The sequence below is a fragment of the Typopeltis vanoorti genome, chromosome 7 (assembly GCF_054136105.1).
Source record: "Typopeltis vanoorti isolate ZY-2024b chromosome 7, IOZ_Tvanoo_1.0, whole genome shotgun sequence".
In the NCBI taxonomy this organism is placed as follows: Eukaryota; Metazoa; Arthropoda; class Arachnida; order Uropygi; family Thelyphonidae; genus Typopeltis; species Typopeltis vanoorti.
In genome coordinates this window covers 14,819,697-14,841,339 of record NC_143555.1, presented here as the reverse complement: position 1 = coordinate 14,841,339, position 21,643 = coordinate 14,819,697, and the positions used below count along the sequence as shown (strand labels likewise).

The 21,643-nt window shown below is 37.5% G+C and overlaps 1 protein-coding gene across 1 annotated transcript in view; it reads left to right on the top strand.

The window, feature by feature from the left end:
* The first annotated feature begins 13,141 nt into the window (after positions 1-13,141).
* LOC150104499 (SEC14-like protein 2) overlaps positions 13,142-21,643 on the top strand; it is an 82,666-nt gene continuing 74,164 nt past the window's right edge. Inside the window, exon 1 of the mRNA XM_090395566.1 lies at positions 13,142-13,355. Coding sequence (XP_090251692.1) covers positions 13,142-13,355 — 214 coding nt within the window. The remainder of the gene's footprint in view (positions 13,356-21,643) is intronic.

The window sequence follows — 21,643 nt, the reverse complement described above, 5'->3', positions numbered from 1 at the left end:
TAGAACAGTAAGGAGCATTTTGAGAAGCAAATGCTTCTTACTGTTTATTTATTTCTTACCTTTCTTCTTATGTTTAGGTAATGGGAGAACATAAAAATCCCCCCTTCCCCCCCAAAAAAACCTATAATGACATTAATATACAAATTAAATATCAGTGGCAAAACGGTAAGACTAAGGACAGAGCTTTGCGTCACTCATCTTTGTTCTCTTTGGCTGTTTTTCTATACATCGCTGCTTGATATCTGTAAGACAGTCACCATATTATCGATGTCACCAGCTTATTATTCCCTCTAACCATCCTAATTTATGCAATAACGTACAATGAGGTATTCTGTCCAATGTCTTTGCAAAGTCCAGCAATATCACAATATAATCACCACCTTAACCAACTTAAGTGTTACTTTGTTATAAAATATTACATCTAAGATTACTAAAAAGTAATCTTGCATACCCAAAAGCCATGTTGTCCAGATCAAGCTTTACAATCTGCCCACTCTTGAATTTTCCAAGATAATCTTTCCAGAACTTTAACAGTCACTTAACCCCTGAGGTATTATTGGTATTATCCTCGTGCACCCGCCTTGAGTAACATGCAAGTGAAATGTAGTTCACTCCTTTAATACTTCCTCTACCCATTCCCAGTGTTGTATTTAAATTGATATTTTCGAAGTATATTTAAGACTTCCGGCATAACACCCATCTTCATTTTCTCTCTCCAGAATGAAGTATTAAACCATTTCCAGGATGACATAAACTTGCAGAAGTGGTCGTTGAGTAATTCTTCTTCTGCTGAAGCCATTTTCCTGCAATCTCCATCAACTAGATGGATTCATCATCAGTAGACTTTCCCTAATATTTCCTTGATCCTGATCAGCTAGTTTTCTCTCATAATCTGACTTTCCTCTTTCTTTATCTCCATTCACTTTGCTAACCTGCTCCTCGCACGGCTTCTTTTTTATTTAGTCGCTGTTTAATTACGCCATTCATCCCTTTACCTTCCATGGGATTCACTCTTCCAATATTCAGACATCATCGCAGGTTTACCACAAGCCACTGACGCTTGCTGTGCTATTAATTCCCACTGCCATCCAAACGTAGCACAGTTTTCTTCTCTGCATATCCACATGCATCCTTAACTAAGTTAAGAACATTTCTGGTCAAAAATGTGAACCTTCTCTTATATAAAAAACTACTCCCATCTTAAGACTCTACTTTTTTTTTCCATAATTACAATTTAAGCAGTTTATAATTTTACCATCATACCCGAGTTATCTCGTCATGAGATCAACGCAAATCTGAATTACTTTTACCTTATAGCAATAGATGGAGCCACAAACTCTTGACTATGACACTAATGTTTATCGCTAAATCATAGAAATTTTGATTGATCATTAAATCTGTGCTTTTCAAACTTTTTTCACGGCGACCCACAATAAGAAATACATTTTATATCGCAACAAAGTCGCATGCGGCGCATATATATATATATATATATATATATATATATATATATGTTATGGTTAAAGTGATAAATCCTGTTATTATTAATAATTACCGGTTATTATTAATAAAAGAGGTGCAACTACGTTTCTCTATAATCCCCATTCATCTGCCTACAACAACTTTTATTTGTTATCCCCATTTATCTGCTCGCAATCATTGAGCTCCGCCCACAAAAACGTTTATTTTTTATCCCCATTAATCCGCCCACGATAAACTACCACTACACTCTGGTTCGACATGCGACATCCAGGTTAGTTTAGGTTAGGTTAGGTTAGGTTATAATGATTTCGGATTTCATTGAGTGCAAAAGAAGTACTTTGCTTACTTTTGCATTATAAAATAACCTAACCTAAGCTGTTATAATTTCTATTGAGAATGAAAACTTGTATATAAAACCTATAAACATGATTTAAATTAAGGGGATATTAAATCCCACATTTTTTTAAAACCGAATAAGAAACTCAGAGATTGGAATCAGAGAGTTTCATGCCGAATATAGTAAACTATAAAAGTATCGGCGATCACTAGCGTGAGCTAATGCAAGTAGTCCTAGTACGTAGTACAATACCGGGCAACTCGTAGCAAAGGTGGTAAAATTCTGATCGCTATTCTTAGGTATTTCCCATAATGTAAAAACACATTTCCTTGGAAATGTATGCTGTTATTACATTATGGAGGGAGGTCACTACACAGACCGGTTTCAGCCTTTTTTGAGGCTTCATCAGTGAGTAGCTAGACCTAATACCAAAGTGTATAGCGAAAAGAACTTATACTCTGCTATACGAGTTTCCAAACAGAACTTTACCACCTTTGCTACTAGTTGTCCGGTATTGTACTACGTACTAGGGTCACCTGCATTAGCTCACGCTAGTGATCGCCGATACTTTTATAGTTTACTATATTCGGCATGAAACTCTCTGATTCCAATCTCTGAGTTTCTTATTCGGTTTTAAAACTATGTGGGATTTAATATCCCCTTAATTTAAATAATATATATATATATATATATTAGGGTTACCAAGTAATTTTATAAATAAACTTTGTTATTTTACTCCTAATCCCAAGTAAGCAGACAGTTAAGTTTGTGCCTGAACGTAGTTCAAGTCTAAAGGTGGTGCAACACCCACCTTTAGACCTTACCCACCTTTACAATGAGTTGCTCTGGTGTTGCACCACCTTTAGACTTGAACTACGTTCAGGCACAAACTTAACTGTCTGCTTACTTGGGATTAGGAGTAAAATAACCAAGTTTATAAAAATTACTTGGTAACCCTAATTATACATTATTCCCAAGGTAAACAAACTTATTCACACACACACACATATATATAAAATGATGGAAGGTTGGCACAGTTTGTTAAAAGGGTTCTGCCAGAAAATAATGATTTTTTTTTAATTTATAAAGATTTTCGAATCCTGTTCATGTGTTTTATTGAGACTAGTATACCTTGAAGGAGCTCATCTGGACGCGCGTGATTTTCAGATAACCTTTCGGAGAACAGTGCGCTAAAAGAATGCAGAATGTTGAAGCTATCTGCAGTCGTCCCTTTCTTTAAAATCAGCTGTAAAATTTCCTTCAGTCTGCAGCTTTGTAGATAACTCGTTTGGAGTGTTTTGCTATTTCGTTTTTTTTCTTTTGCCCCCATTCTTGCATTAGCGAATAAACATAATCTGCTCGTGTCATATCTCCAGTTGCTTTTCTCTTCCTTGTAGTACTTTTGCAGTTGATATTTTCTTCTCGCTGATTTTTCTTGTTTGGATTTTCCCTCTTGAATATATCCCTTTACAACACGTGACCAGAAGTTCCCGGATTTTACGTTTGCTTCCAAAACACAGCACATTGATTCGAAGGTTTACTGATTCATCAAACTGTGCTTTCTTTTGAAAGCAGGCATAATATGCCGGCTTTTTGTGATTGGTCGCGAAATAAATTTAATGCATTATCGTGTGTGGTTAGATCTTGCTTTAAAATCTGAAATGATGCATGTTTCATCATGCAATCAAAATATATATCAAATTTCATTACTTTTCTTTACGCTTTAGATGACTCAATTTTTCTGCGTGTGCGTCTTCCTTTGTTGTTATTAAAAGTATTAGGTGACGTCCAGTGGTGGACTGGGTCTAAAAATATTGGTTGCCAAGAGACAAAGGGGACCCACCCACAACTATACGGCTATCATTTATTGTTTTATAAGAAATTATAAAAAAATTCAAAAAATAGATAAGTGGAAAAAGTTGCAATTAAAATGCTTGCGGATTAAATGTATATTTTTAGTAATTACATGTACATGTATTGTACATATTACTGGCAGTATACAGTAGATACTAAATATAAATACGGATTGTTATAATTGAAAATCCTCTCACATTGGACTTGAGTAACTGATAGTATGCAGATGACTTTATAAACTTGATATGATAGCAGGTCTGTGGAATGAACCGTATGAGAACAGGTTGAGGATTTGTGGGTTGCAAAAATTGGTTGATAGGCGGAGGAGGGGAGATATGAGGGGAGATTGAATGTCTCATTCAAATTACTGAAGAGTTTCTATAAAATTAATTCAGAAGATATTTTTGAGAACAGGGCTGGTTGTGGGAGGACTAGGGGACATCCATGGAAACTGGGCAAAAGTGTGGTTAGTAAAGGTGTTAGAGCTGGGTTCTTTACTTTTAGAGTAGTGAATGAGTGGAATGCGCTCCCTGAGTCTGTGATGGATGCTGTGACAGTGAATGAGTTTAAGGCGAGGTATGATGGATACTGTATGAATGTCAGATAGTTGTGATGAATATGATTTAGGGCCTCCCTCGATGAGTCTAATGACTCCCTGGAGTTGCCCGTAATAATAATAAAAATAAAATAATAAAACTTCATAAAGGTCATCAAATGCCTCATCGTGAAGTCTATTGGATACCAGAATTTTTAGTACAAACTATGGGTAAGTGCTACAAAAGGTCATTAACGTTTTTAACATATTGCCTAATGTATAAGGGGGCCCACTTGCCATCGGGCAAGCTGACACCCTGGCCAATCCGCCACTCGTGACGTCATAAAGAAAAGCGCCACCTCCTGTGGTGTATCACGCGTTTCCGACAGCACTCTGGTGAAAAGCGAGTACAGACCGGATAGCGTTACGCTTGGGAGATATTTATTTCTTCTTTCCTTAATAAATATCTTTAAACGTATTCTGAAGATATCCTCGTCGATTAAGCAAAAAAAAAAAAAAAAAAGTTACGTGCCTTGTGCACGAATGATTAAAACTGTGTTTATATGTAGTGAATAATAAATCAAGCAGTGTTTACTATCCACACATACTTCTCCTTGAACCCATTACACTCACAACTGACTCCAGCAACCCATTCCAGTGCTTAACAACTCTCCAAGCGAAAAATCTAGTCCTCACGCTCCTCCTACTAACAACGCCTTCACTCAACTTCCAGAGATCACTTCTTCTCCTGCACCGTCTAGCCAAGTTTTGAATCATTTTCCACGTATCTGTATCAATCCATAAAACCCTTTAAGCAACTTAAATGTTTCTATCATATCCCCTCTTTTTCTCCTATCAACCAACTTCTGCAATTCACGCACTCTCAACCTATCTTCATAGGGCACATTCCACAGACCACTCACCATCTCTTTCACTCGCCTTTGAATCCTCTCCACCAATCATCTCAAAGAACCCCAGAGGACCAGGCTTGAGCACAGTAATCCAGATGTGGGCGTATCAAGGCCTTATGAAGTGGTTTATATACAAAATCTTATATATAAAGTATAGTGTATCAAGGTCTTATCCCTACATATTAATGTGTTCGTCAGTAGTCAACTAATCTAATGAGCTATTTTAGCAACCCTCAGCAATAAGTCCTCTCAACGTTAACTCTCTAAATACCCGAACCTCTAGCTTCATCTATTTCCTGGAGTACAGTGGCATCAAAGTGATGCATGGCTTGTAATCGATTTATCCCAAAATGCATAACTTTATATTTCTCGACATTAAACTGACACCCATTAACGCCCATACTGACAGCCTATTCAAATCATCCTCCAAGCTCTCCACATCGCTTATTTTCTACCTAATTTTGCACATAATCAGCAAACAACTGACTATTTCCTTTCAGGTTTTTTTCCTATATAATTTAAGTACAAATTAAACAGCAGTGGTCCCAGCACTAACCTTGAGGCACACCACTAATCACCTGTTTTCGCCTCGATTCTACCCCACCATATCTGTCCAGCAGCCACCCTCTTATTCACTCAATTAGCGAATCAGTCTCCATTTGTTCTAATTTGCGTAACAAAGTTCCTTGTGGTATTTTGTCAGATGGCTTTGCAAAATCATCGTGTAGCCATTTGCTTTATCGAACTCAGCTGTCAATCTATTATAAAAAGTTAGAAAATTACTAAGGCATGACCGACCCTTCACAAAACCATGGACCCCCCCCATACAGAATCATATTTTTATCTACACATTCTTGAATTCTTTTTTTTAACAATTTTTCCAGATCTTTTACCACCACCACCACACCTGAAATACTAATTGGTTTATAATTTGCTTCTTCAGTCTTAGAACCTCCCTAATGCAAGGAAATCATTTTCCCCTCTTTCCACTCCCTTAGAACTCTACCCGAGCTGAGATGTGACTTAAAGAGCCTACTCAAAGGCATTGCCAGTTCTGTTGCCCATTGTCGCCAAACCCTAGCTGATGTCCCATTTAATCCCAGAGCTCTATTTACACTGAGATTCTGCAATATCGTAAGGACCTCCAATTCATCCCTCACCTCTGTTCCCACATTAGTGTTGTCTGTCACATAGGCTAAAGCAGTAACCTCACTAGGAAGAAATATGCCGGTAAAGTGGTCCCTCAGTAACTCAACTATTTTATCTGCTTCTGTCTCCTCGTGACCATCATCGCTCATTAAGGTTAATCTTCCATAGTTATTCTTCCTTTTACTTACCGCATAACGAAAGAACTCTTTGGGATATCCTTTAGCCTGTTTAGCTAGATTCTTTTCGTAATCTGATTTTTCCTTCCTTGCCGTGCTGGTCACCTTTCTTGCCTGAGCCTTCTACTGTTCATGACTTTGCTGGTCATTTTTCTTTTTATGTAGCCCTCCACAGCATTTTCTTCTACTGCAGCTCGTGCTTACTGATATTATCCATCCATTTAATTCCTATCTGATTAACCCTCCTTACACAATTTAATAATGATTCTTCTAGATGACCCTTAACTATATCCCATGAACAACTAACATCCTTATCCTGTGTGATTTATGCCGTGGCACAGATTTATGCTTCTTCCTAAGCTTGCCATAATCTCCTGCCTTCTACAGTGTAGTTCCACATATACCCATTCTTGACAGACTATTCCTCATGTTTTACAATCTCCTAAGTCATGGTTACTTTTCCCAATCAGAGGCAAAAAAAGCCACCTTAGTTATGGATATCTCTTCTTATCCTATGACCAGGTCCAATATTCTTGCACCTAGAGACCCCTCCATCACATGCTGCCTCAACTAAAGATCTCTCAGTAGGTGTATAAATTCCACTTCCTGCCGTGTGATCTTTTTTCCTTCACTTTATATATCTCCATAGCTGAAGTCCCCCATAATAATCACTTGACCTGCACTGAATGTACCAATTTGCTGATCATCTCTTCCAGTTTATCCCTGGGATCCGCTGGCCTTTATTTCACACCAGACTGCTTCAAATAAACAGCCACCTTGCCATCTATCTCCTATTCGTTTTGGCTGCTGTTAGCCAAGTCTCACTAATGCCCATAACTTTTGGCAAGGTTGCACTAACCAGTACCAAAATCTCCTTCCTCTTGTTCCTGATACTTCTAGCATTAGTATGTAGAAACTTCAGCATTCCTTTAGGCCACAACCAACTTACCTTGTTGAATTGATTATCCTACTCAATATTTTGGCTTGAGAAACTAGTTATCGCATTTGTTGGTCATTCTCGCCTCATGAATGCCTTCACACAAACTCATCTGCTTCCATCCTGATTGCTTACGAATTTGAGTTTCTACACTCTCAGCGAACAATGCCCTCTCTCTCTCTCTCTCTAGACACTTAACACCTAAACCCATTTAGATGCATTCCGTCAGCTTTATACAAATTCTCCCTTCCATCAAACATAGGTCCCCCAAACTCTACATTATTCCTTCTGTACTACTCTATGTGTATTTCTGTGTGTTGATTCGTTTGATATTGACGACATCCTCCTCAATTCGACTATCACAGCATGGCAAGATAGTCGAATTGCCTACACAGCCTCTTTAATGTATACAGTTTTGCTTCGTCCAACAACTCTTTTACATCCTCCTCACAGAATATCTCTCAGATCATTAGCGCCGACCGAGACAGTTAGTTCTTTTGCGGTATCTTTTTGCATCCAGATTGAAGACAAAAAAAAGTCACCTAACGCCTTTTTATTCCCACATGTAGGGAGTAGGCGAGACTGTTTAGCCCTATCTAACTTCTGGAGACAATCTCCACCGGTAGCCAATCAGAGATAGCTGGTCCAAGGCTATCACTAATTAAGCGGCATGCAGTGAAGAGAGACGGCTCAACAAGTGCCGCCATCTCGTGGTCCCTAACACTCGTATTTAATGTCTGAAATAATGTGGGTTCTACTGTCGATTTTCTTGAGTTTACGGGACGAGAAACCCGAGTTTCGGGGAGAAAAAACCCGCTTACCAGTGCCAGAGATCGACTAATTCGGGAACCAGTCGAGAAAAGGCTTAGAAAAATTTCTTCTAGTCGCGGACTAGATTCGAAACCAAGAAGTCTTCCTTCATGCGGTCAAGCGCCGTGGTATGCAAATGCCACATCCACTGAGCTACATAGGCTCTTCGATGGAAGACTAATATCATTAACTTAAATTGAAACCTCGTTAATTAATTCAAAACCTAAAATCATTTACTTTATTCGTTTTAAACTTACAAATGTAAATATGACGAAGATTATTATAAATTAATGAATTTTAACGGTCTATCTCCAATGACGATGTCCATGTAACGTCGGGTGAAATATATTGGAGTTTTTGAATAAATTCTATAAAATTTTTGCTGCATGTGTAAGCCACGAAACGTTCTTTAACATTGATGAATTTCGTGCACATTAAAGTAGTGGAACGAACTCAGTCAAGTGGCTTTTAATTTTGCATTCACATATACTTTGTTGCTGTGTGTTGTTTTAAAAGACATTCGCACGTTAGGAAAAACATTGAAGTGGTTGAATTGGGCCGGTTTTCTAACTAGAATAAAAATCCTTAGCAGATTTTTATGTGCTGGAAGGAAGGAGATTTAACAGGAATACTTTACAGTAAAAATAACTTTTGAATCAGCGGGCTCACAATGTGTATTGAACACTTTTAACATGTATCTAATGGGGTTAAGCACTAGCTATTATTATGGGCATTCTCTTTAGGGTTTTTTATTCTCTCTTTAGGGTTTATGAAAGCGAATAATGTACAATAGCTCAACGAAAACTGTATGCATGGTGACAAGCATTACCATATACCGGACTTTCACAAGAAAAATATTAAAATAAATATCATTTGAAAATAAATGTTACTTTATAGGATTTTTTTTTAAAAAAATATGCATTTCTTTTCAGAATATGAATTGAATTTCTTTCAATTTTTAACAAATAATATCTCCTTGACTTAATTTGTATTATGTTAAGAAATTATAATGATAACGAAAGTCCACTATACCATTCTATGCTTTATTATTATAAATAAGCACGTTGTATAAAGTACATCATTGTACTGCTGGAGTTTCAACAATGGAAGAATCAAAAAATAAATAAAATAAAACACGTGGGCAAAAGTCGTGAATTCAGAGTAATGTATTATTGACCCGTTAAAAGAATTAAATTTCTGCATGGTTTTGAAAACCAATACTTCCAGCCAGTTCGGTTTCAGTTGGTATAGGTTATCATTACATTACTCATAATGTTTTATGCTTTCTTTATTATTAGTCACCAATTATTAAAAAATAAATAAAAACGTATATGGATTCGTAAACTTGTTCTTAAGCATTATTTTCTAGACTTTATTTTTATTTCTAGATTATATCTTTGTATATAATCATCGGTGTGCGGAGAGTTCATCAAAAACGCAATTAATCGAAACACAATTTTAGTAATTTTTAGTAATTTTATTTGTTTAAAATTAATTAAAAAACCATTGATATTTCGGTTAATTTTTCTTCCATTAATTGTTCGATAAACTGTTCTTCAATGTTTTTTTTTCTTTAAGTAAATTGCCTTTTAAACAATTGTTTAGGGTCATTTGCTGCGCGTCCATTTTTGTTTAAGTAACTGCGCGCATTGAAGATTTTCATCAAGTTTTTAAAATACTGTTTTGTTAATGAAGCCCGCTTAATAATATAAGGATAAATGAACGTATAAAAGATTCAAAACGGTGCGAATCAAAACCTACGGATGTGAACGGGTCATTTGTAAATTCGTGTCAACACAACTAGGACACGTATTCTCTTTAATTTTTTTAATCACGTGGCTTGTCTTTATGATTAGAAGACGAAATCATAGTTCCAAATTTAAATTGTTCAAACGAATTTTAATTGAAATATGGTACTAGAGATTATTTCGATCCATCTGTATTATTCCGAACATCTTGCCTTTAGTTTAACTCCGCTGCAAATTTCACAAATTGGAGAATGCGATTGTCTATTTGATATTCATTCTTCAATGAACCTGTTTTAAAGACGTGTCTTTACACGTGGAGAAACCAAGTCATTTTTCTTCCTTCTAACTAGTTTCTGCTTTGAGAAAAACATTTTCGGATTGCAAAACAACAATCACAACAACCTTCATCGAAGAAATTCTTAGAAATTAGAAACTTGATTTCTAATTGGTTCTTGTTTAGAAAAACAAAACTTACTTGGCTAATTGCGTTTGCTTAGAGTGATTGAAACTTACAAGATTAAGGAACTTATACATTGTGACAAATGCATTCGTTTCGAGAAAAAAAAAAAAATCATCATCGCAGTGGAAGTGTTACAATGGGAGTGTCTGTTCGAAAATTAAATAGAGAATTGCTTCCAAGTACATACAATTGTTTTCAGGGGTTTAAGCTTATAAGAAAAAAAATGGAAGAGCGGTGAAGATAGGCTGATTTAAATTTCTTCTGTCCGTACAAGCCTTCTCAGACAACGGACAGATTGTCCACTATAACAGACTGGCTTAGGACCACATTTACGCTTCTTAGACAAGTGAGGGTTATTTTTCCACTGATTAAACACTCGAGATATTGCACTTTTTGAGTCAGCTCTTCCATTTTCAAAATCATGGCTCCAGAAAGATGCCCCCCCCCCCACGAAGCCCTTTATCAAACTCCGAAAGATCCTTTGTTTTCCTATTGTGATCAAAGCTTTTGGCGATTATTGACCAACAGCATTCTAAATAGTGCCTAGAGCATGGGGCGATGCACATGACGAAGTGTTTTGCATATACGCCGCGTAAGTGACATTTATGTATATCTGAATGAAGATTTCTAATCCATTGGCCAGTATGTGTAGAACTGATCCCACACGTCCTCTTCCAAATTCCAAATAAAGAAAACGGAAATAAATTTGAAATTTTGATGCCCAGTTGAGAAAACAGGCCATTCTGAATTCTCTCTATTTTATGCTGACGTCTCCAAGCCGTGGTTGGCAATGATTTAACCATGTGGTGTCAGTACGTATCAAAGAACGTTCGAAACCAGTCATCGAGTGAAAATCAATGTTGTAAATCCTATTAGTTAAGAACCACACGTCGAATGGGAATGTAAACCATAATTAGAGAAATAACAATTAACAACGGATTTAATACTTACGCAATGTGTATCATTTAATATAATAATTTCGCCTCCTTGTCAAGGGCATCTTCACTATGACTTCCAGATAAACAATGTGTATGTGGCTCGGTTTAAAGTGCACATTAAGGTTCCAAGTGTACAAAATTAAACACAGTATTAATTAATTAAAAAACGATACCGCCTATAACATGTGTAGAGAAACTATTTCCATTAACAGGGATAATTTTGCTCACGTTGGGACAGTGAATCAAGATTTCACAACCTTCTTTATATAAGTGTTCCGTAAGATAAATACTTTTGTGACGGGTTCTGATCTTCCTCCATAGAATTCAATGTTTGGTGGAGATGGCATGATCTGCAAGTCCCGACTATTCTGGCTCATGGAGTCTAATGTAATCGAGGTGTTCGTCAGGACGTATGGCAGCCGATCTTCCAGTTTGGTCAAAACATGATAATCCACACTGAATGGGAATGTGAAAGAATCCAGGATGAGTAAAAGGTGCAAGTTTATCTTTTGCAAAGCCTAAAAAAAGCAGAAATCTTTTAATAGGGCGAAAGGACACCTGCAGGCCACTTGAGCTAAGCAGTTTGACTAATTGTTCAGAGAACACCTCTAACATAAAGAATGGTAACACGAAGAACCACCTCTTGGGAGGCCGATGAAAAGTAAACTCTATTATTAATGATTTTTGTTGACATGAGACTCGTTAACAGTATTAGCATCAAACCATCTGAAGAGAGAGAATAAAAGATAAAACAGCTGCGAAATGAAGAGTAGTCATCCTTCCTTCCTTCAATAAAATACTTTAGAATGTCATACACATGGACCCTTCCCAGTATCATCAAGAATTTAAATATACTGAATACAGGCGGACCCATATCATTTCTAAGCAATTATTCCACGGTAAGATTTTTGGGACAGCATTACAGATCAAAGGATCCATTTCAGAAGAAAACTATCATCCCCAAGTTGAACGTAAGACGGTAGAACAAATACACTATCTTATCAAAAAGTCGTGCAACCCCCCCCCTCTGTAATTCGTAAACTGAGGTCTAGATGTCACTACGACCTCAGTTACTGGTATAAAAGGCGGATGGAGCTGTGTGTTGTTCAGTGATAAGCAGTATGAGCAGAATGGGTAGGTCAAGGGAGCTCAGTGACCTCGAACGTGGACTAGTTATTGGTTGCCACATCAGTAAGAAATCTGACATTTGAACCCTCCTCAAGTTTCAACAGGGAGTTCCGCAGTGCTACTGTCTCCAGCCAGCACCATGACTGTGCTTCGAGAGTTAAGGTCTTTGAGGGAATGGTTTCTGGACAATAAAGTTTTGGGTGAATTAGAACGCCAAATTCGAGCAGTTGTCCATAAACCAAGCATTTCTCCTGCGAATGCTAAGCGCCGCCTGCAGTGGTGTAAAGAGCGACGCCACTGGACAATGGACAACTGGAAACGTGTGATTTGGAGTGATGAGTCACGCTTTACCATGTGGCAGTCCGATGGGAGGGTCTGGGTGTGGCGAATGCCTGGAGAACGATTCCTGCAAGGGTGTGTGCAACAGAGAAATTTGGAGGAGGTGGAGTTACAGTATGTGAGTGGGGGAGGGGGTTTCATGGAATGGACTTGACCCTCTCGTAACACTACACGGAAATTTAAATGCAGAAGGCTACAAGGATTTTTTGACCAATTGCGTACTGTTTACGGTAGAAGATCAATTCGGTGATGATTATTGTCTGCATCAGCTTAACAATGCTACCTGCCATAAAGAAAGATCCGTGAGAAAATGGTTTGTGGTCAATAATGTTCAGAAATGGACTGGCCGGCCCAGACCCCTGACCTGAATCCCACAGAACACCTTTGTCATGAATTTGAACGCCGACGTCGTTCCAGACCTCAGCGACCCACATCACGAACTGCTCTGGCTGCAGCCCTTCAGGAAGAATGGGCTGCTGTTCCTCCAGAGACGTACCGACACCTGGTAGAACGTCTGCCCGGCGGACTTAGAGCTGTCATAGAAGCAAAGGGTGGACCCACCCCGTCTGATTACAGTTTCGAGTAGGTGTCCGGATATTTCTGATTAGCACAACATAAAAATAAATCAATGGGTTAGCATTAATGAGATTTTAACAGCTACCTCATTCAGTATACTCGACTGGGCAGAGCATTTTTTGTTTTTCATCATGGAAGAAGTAGTGTACGATGCGAGGAAAACCAATTTTATTGTTTTGAAACGGGGAAAATTCCACTCTCCCTAAAAGGTGTCGCGAAAAATTTGAACCCAGAAATGACCTGTTTATAGTCCGTAAACAACTCTGTAAGCTACACTACAAAATTACGAGTATTTGTTAGGGTCAGACTGAGAAAGGGGTGTCGAAATATTTTTTTCCTCTTCAGTTTCAAGGATAGTGGATGAATCACTCGTAATCAGAATGCAAGGCCAGGCCGTGAAGCTTGGTTATCATAAGGAAATAAAATACAAGAAAAACATGGAATAGTCTTATGTTATTATTATTAAATCTGTGTACTGTTTATTAAGTATGGAAATTCCTTTGACTTGAATTTCCATTGGAGGTGTGGTTTAAAGTATTCTGTAGTGGAAAAAAGACTTAAATTTGCAGTTCCTGGTATTTATTCTATCATAGAATTAAAAGAATACCTCCACAATTGATAAGATTGTCCTGACTCGATTGTTGATTTTCGTCTGAGTTTTTAGACTCATCGGTGGAGGATCTTGACAACTTTTGTTTAGTCAGAATGATAATTTAACAAATAAATAGTACTAAAGGTATCCAAATGAGCAACACATACGCACGTATCATCCTTCCTCACTGCCAAATGAATATTTTTCATTTTTGGAAAGTATTCAGTTGGAAAGATGAAAATAAATATCAATTAATCCCAGAAGCAGATGACTCCCATTGCGTGTTGGAACACAACTGCCTCGTTCATTGGAGGCCTAAAGTGTCTGTTGCCATGTTCGTTTCCCAAAGCAGGATTACCTGTTTCTTCTCCCCTTTCTTCTTATATAATGGGAGTAACAGCTTCTTAAATATATCAAACATACACTAGACACCCATGTAAATCTCTGCAATCGAAGGGACAACATTAAACCTGTTCTGCAAGCCATGCGATAGATGGTACATTGGACCGAACCTGATGGAACCACATCAGGAGGCTTCCTAACCAACTACAGAGTAACACATCTTCAGCTTACTTTATCAGAATTGGCCTGGAGGGAGTCCCAGTTTAGGGCATGCAGAGGGAAATATCGAGGCTAAGCAATGAAAACGGCACCTTGATCCCTCATCCTTTACCCAAAATTATCTACCACTTGCCACGCCTTGTCCGCGCGGTTAGCCTAGTGGCTGTATCTTCGCAACCATATGCCTGGGGAAGGAGTGTCCTGAGTTCGATTCCCGTCAACGACGTGAGGAACTCAAGGATCTTTCTCAGCCATAGCCAAGTTAGCCGATCTTGGCCGTGGACAGTAGGGTTTTCATCTTCCAAACAGGCAAACTGGACCCATGAACTTACAGCCATAGGACATATAGACGAAGACAGAAGAGGAGATGGGCGCCATCTGTCTTAATTCATCGCCCATTAGTCATTCATGGCTTAGCCATGAGTGACCCAACGGTCCATTAAGGACTATGGGAGAGAATAGGATAACCACGCCTTGGTTCTCCAACAAGTGTATCACTGTAATCTAAGGAATAAAATTAAGCATATAATGAGTGCCTCAAGAGCAAAACTCCAGTTCACAAGCGGCCCACATTCTCACAACATCTGAAAAGCATCAACAATTATGGCAGTCGACTCTTCCACTCCTTCGACTAAAGCTGAACACGGTATCCAGTACTGACTGTATTCCCCATTGTTCTAAAAACTTATGCTGCTATATTTTTTTCGTGTCTTCAATTTTCACTTCTTAAGTAGCAGTTAACTTACTGACTGGAAACAAGCCTATATCCAACCCAAACCAAAAGGGATAAAAGTAAGCCCACTAGCTACAGTTCAGTTTGCTCACATTGCACTTCTCTCAAAATCCATAAAGATGATCATTAACAGCCAGCTTCTTTACTAGCTGAAAATTCACTTCCACCTTTGGACTCAAGCCATGGAAATGTCAAAGAACCTCACGTGGTTGCTGTCGACATTTCTAAGGCATTTGATTGTGTCTAGCATAAAAGTTTACTCTGCAAACTACCATCTATGGTCAGATGTGTGCAGTGCAGACATATGACCATAGATGGTAGTCTCAGGGTTCTGTACTTTCGCCTGTACATAAATGATCTGCTCTCACTTTCAATTCTATCCATAGCTTCACTGATGACTGTACACTCCATTCCTGTATTTCACTTGATAAATTACTTTGCAGAGCCCAGTTATTACAGGACTCGGAAATAACCCTAACCAATACCGTCTATGCTATACTTCAATGGGACCAGGACGACTTTGTAAACTTAAATGCTGCTAAAACTCGGTCTTGTCGAACCTTTCGCATGAAAAATCTCATGTTACAGAACAAACATTCCGGTCATTGCATCTGCGTCTTCCAAAAAGTTAATTCCTATATAATTTCGAAATGCGTCCACACATGGAAATTGCTTACGTGTTTGTGGTGGTACACCCAAACTGGTGCTGTTCAGAAGAGGGTAATCAGACTAAGTGATGATCCATCTCTTACAGATACACTCTACCTTTATTCTTCTACATGTTCTTTCATAGACTGCCGAAATAGCCACTAGCATTCTTGTCTTTCCGAACTATAAGAATTAGGACATCTACTGTCAAAATATTCATTTGATTGCCCACTTCCAACCTTACCGAACCAACTTTTCTTCGTCCTCTTTTGCGTCTATTCTTTGAAAGAGCCTCTTTCAAAGAATAGAAAGTCTGTCTGTTGTCCCCAAAGACCAAAATTAATTTGTCACAAAAAGTCCTACCAATGAAATAATTTTCCTTATCAAGCTGGTCCTGGTTATATATTTTATTTTATTTTATTTTATTTTTTCGTTATATTTTCAGTTTTAGTAACAAAACGATTTGAGATGTTTTTTCTCTTCACTTTATTGGGCTAAATAATTATGTCTACTGCACACGTCCCAAAGAGGGCGCTGAGTTGATTGCGATAATAAATGACGTCACTACGCAAGAATGGATATTGTGAAACACTATAATCGTCTGCAGTTAATTTCTGACTTTGTTTGGCTTGTTGTATATAGACATCTGATTGTATATCGATTAATTTAAGTAATAAAAATTATAGATTAATTTTGCCACTAAAAATGGACTGAAAGAAACCAAAATTGAATCCACTGAACAAATTTTAAGGTAAATTCTAAGGAAGTTGATTTATTATTAAGTATAACATGGAAATTTTTATTTCTATTTCGTAGACATTTTGAAAGAAAAGCAAAGTTCTTTTTAACATTGCGTAAATGGCATGCGTCATCACGATCGGCTGTTTAAATGAAACGAGGTTGTCACAATGAGGAAATTTATGCTGTTAAATGCGTGCTGCTCTCCTGCCCGGTGAATGCGCAGCGTTTGATTAAAAAAGGGGAGAATAAAATAGAACTGGATATCCTTGTGCGCATTATAGCGATTTTTCATTCAGATCACAAGCACGACATCTTCGGGGGTATACCAAACAGCTTAGATCAAAATCGATTTTTCTGTAAAGAGGTTCTGCAATCAAGCTGGCATTTGATTTACTTCATTCTTTCTTTTATCAGGTAAGGTTATATATATAATGTGGGTGTTTTACTTCTTACTTTTATACCCAAGTTTTCGGTTTCATTTATTGTAATTCGGATGATCAAATCAGTAAAGTTTCATTAGGATTTCATTGCAAAATACTGCATGCTTCCCCTACTGAAAATATTTGTTAAATCCAATATTTATGTAAGGTATACTGATATTTTTGCATTCCGAAAGCTTCTTGGACAACAGTACGTGCGTCTAATATAACACGCTATTCAGTATCCGGGAGATAGACGATCTTGTCAGATGTTTTCCATTGCCTAAATCAATGGTTCAGATTTTATACCCAGAGTATAAGACATACCCGGGTTTAATCCATTTTTTTTTTACTTCAAATATTGTCTTATACGGCGACGTATATACGTATTCTAGATTTCGAATTATCAGGCTTGAAATGTAGTATAATTCATCAGTGGCGGTGCTGCAACTTTCGAAATATACATACACACTGTAAGTACAGTGTATACGTGTTTGGATAAAATATCAAAATTATGGTAAAAATTTAGAAAAAAAATAAACATAAAAAAATATTTTTATTATCGATAAAATTATATAGTGTGGTATAATTCAAAATTACTTAAAAATAAAATCCCTTATCATAACCCCAATAATGTTCTAAAATAAAAACTATACGAAATGTTATGTCTTTAATTGTAATGTCCAAATATTTAAAGAGACGGAGTAAACACGATAAGCACTATGAACACTTTACTCGTGGCGCAAACTGCATATAAACAACAGTGGAACTGCGCGACAGACAGTGCGCATTACGCTAATAGCTCGCATCTCACTATGACGTGCATATGCTTGCGCCTGTAGCAATATTCATGTCGTAAACAAAATGCTACTAGCGTCCTTCGCCCTCCTAAGTGCTACAAGATGGATTTTTATTATTTTTTATACAAAATAAGAGAATTGCATAGGATTGTTGATAAAATTAAATATTAGAAGCAAATATAAATAAATTAATAAATATCTTTATATATATAGAAAAATTGGGGATGCAGTATTTCTGCAGTTCCGTAGTACCTATTCACGAGCCGTCCCTGATAATCATAGCACTGAATTTCGAGAGGCGATATTAATTGTAATGAAGGGCCGAAGAAACATTGTTGAGGTCTGCATATTTTTTTGAAAAATTATGTGTGTTCTTCGACCGCTTTGTCTGTTTTCAGGAATTAAAACTCCGAGCTTCCAGGTGTTTCGTTAGAACAATGAGAAGATAATAAATCTAAGAATTCTTGGATAATTCTTAATTATCCAAGAATTCTTATTTACACAGCATTCAACTCATTAATAATTACACAGCATTCAACTCATTTCTTGGTGGAGGGAGTTTACATCATGAATCCGCTATCTTGATTTTATCTGACATATTTTTCTGCGATAATTAAGGGTGAAATTTCCTTGTGTTAAGCGGATAGGTTTCCTACTTCCCCGTTTGAACATCAATTTTGACGAATTAACACAATGACTCATAAGATAAGCCGTTAAAATAATTTGTGTTTTTCTTATGGAATGACCTTGGACCTCTGATCTTCAATTTTGGTTGTTATCTTTGAGATTACGTTCAAGTATAAGGAGGGTGTATTATAGTGTCGTTTACATATGGCCTCTAGTTAGTTTACTTTCGTGACAGTTAAAACCTGAAGGGGAAAGTGACACTCCTTGTGAGATGGAGTTAACAACTCACTCCCACTTTCTTACCCACTTTCTGAATCTACTACAGTCAGAAAGTGGGTGAGAATCTTAGGAAACGTCTTACGTTTCATCCCTATAAATTCCAAGGGTTACAGGACATTACGTCAAGATTCTACACGATGATTAAAACCAATAATCGAAGACACAACGGGGAGAATTTACCAAGAGTATCCAGCTTTCTTCAGAGGTGTGTTTTGACTTTTCTGACGTTCGTTATGAATTTCTCAGCAGGCACGTGGAAGTGTCATTCCCATTAAAGGATCGTTTTACAAAGATTTAAAATTTATCAAAAGTCCACATAAAAAGAAAGCCTTCGTTGCTCAGACGGTTTCGACGATGCCGTGGTCTGTAAGACTTGGGTTCGGATCACTTATAGGACGAGAAGAACTTTTATCACGGCTTTTCAAGTGAAAGTGAGTTAGCCATCCTACGGAGATGGTAGGATTTTCCTCCCTAAAAACTCAGATTTTTCATCCGCAAAACAGACAATCCTACCAGAAGAATGGTTTATCATGTTTCTGAATTGATCCATTTTAGATGAGCCCAAATAAAAATTATGCAACAACACTTTGATAATTAATCTCTACCTTCCATTGTACATTACTGTAAGTAACTTAAAATATTGTATGTCTTTACACACAACGATGCAGCTTTCAATCGATGGCATGGAATTTGTACTACTCCGTCTTAGACTTCTTGCTATCGCAAACATTGTTAACCAGAAAACAAAATAAAGATTACTGTATACAAACTACTGTACACAAATGACCACGGAGTTTGCTCAAATCTACTCCGAATATTTGTATAATATACACTCATACATTTCTGAGGGTCACACCAAGTTTGCAGCAGAACCTCGACTAGACCTGTGACCTCTAGAGCATATGCGTTACCTAACAGAGAGAAACACTGTATATATACTTGCGCTTAATGGGATCTCGGTCACTGCCGACTCACGTTTCGACTTTCTTTTGCCCCCGGGTGGTGAGCTGATTTTGCCGCATAGCCTACATTGCCACTTTGAGACTGCTGTAGTTTCTCTACAAAATCATCTATCTGAAATATTTCTGGCCAATCTTCGTATCTGAAATTTACATATTTTCTTGCTGCGGAAAAAAAAAATTTTGAAAATAGATTCTGAAGTATTATTTTTTTCATTCTAACTAAAGTAGCTGAAACCCACGCACGAGTGGTCTCAAGACTTAAAGCACAACAGTAGCGTGTGTGAGATGTCGATCAGCAAGAAACAAAAATCACTTTGCGTTTCATCAAGAAATTGGGATTGTATTCATTGAAGAATCTAGTATACTGAGGAACTCCAGGAATACCGAATGGAGGAAGAGAAGGATAATTTGGCTCGAGAAGCTAGATGTTGAATCGCGTATCCATGGAAACCAGAGAAGACTGTTTCGGAGTCATTAAATTCAAAAGATTTTCTTCGTCCTACTTGAGAACGGAGAGGAGATCGGTGTTGAAGGCATTGGTTAAAGAAGAGATTGAAGCTTGAGTCATTCGAGCAGACTTATCTAATTCAAACCGGTACTTTTTACGTTATAAAAGGCTAATCACTATCAATATTTTCAATAATTACAGGTAAATCAAGCACTTCTAATATTGCTACTTTAATACCACTAACAATACCTGTATACCTTCGAAGGGATTTTTACCTTTAAAACAATTAAAATTGTGCATTTTCTGTGTGCGATCGCATACTTGACTGTAGCATTTCGTGTAACAAACATACAACTAATCCCATTCGTTCTCTTAAAAGTTAATTTACAGAGTAAAAGATCATCATCATCATCATCATATCCAACAGCTGCAAAACTATTTACAAACTTCTAACCACATCAGCTCTCCAAATTTCGCGTAATATTGAAAAATTATCACTCTATAGTACTTTAAAAAAATCTATGCACGTGTTTCATTCATCAAGTGGATTAAAAACTTTTTCAAGACACTTCAGACGTCAAGTAGTCAGGTTGGTGGTGGGGAGGGGCTCACAAGTACCAAAGCCCCGATGAGATTTGAATCCACACCCTGCGTGAAAGAGGAAACCTATCCACTCGGCCAAACCATACCGACACATTTATAATTAACCAATGTGTCCTTTTTTCATCGCATTTAACCAAATGTAAATAATATTAAGACGACTCCTATGGGTTGTCGCTAAACAATTCGTGTTAGTGACCATTAATAAGAATACAAGGGTAAGATGTAGAGCAGGAACCATTGAGGCATTCCAATAAAAGTGGAAGTTCAAAGGGTCGGCTTTGAACCCCTTGTTATGTTCATGTTGGAGGTTCGATGGAATATTATCAGCACTGAGAAAGGATTAAAACCAATTTTAATACTTCCAATATTTCGTATCCGTCACAGAGACATCTTCAGGGATTACAAAGAAACCTTTTGTAACAACACACACGCAAATATAATACAATAGTGAGTGAAACTAAAGTCCTATCTAGGTGGTGCGCCCTCTATGGGCATTTGCCTCTATGAGCTTTACATCCTAGGCCACCTGCAAATGCCCATAGAGGGCGCACCACCTAGATAGGACTTTAGTTTCACTCACTATTGTATTATATTTGCGTGTGTGTTGTTCCAAAAGGTTTTTTTGTAATCCCTGAAGATGTCTCTGTGACGCAGACGAAATATTGGAAGTATTAAAATTGGTTTTAATCCTTTCTCAGTGCTGATAATATTCCATTAAACCTCCAACATTAATTCTTCACAGCACTTAAGCCTCAACATACGGGCCCCTCCTTACGCTTCTTACTCTTTGACGTTTTGACAAAGACGGTTGATTACTGGATCACCTTGGACTATGACGTTGTGATCTGCA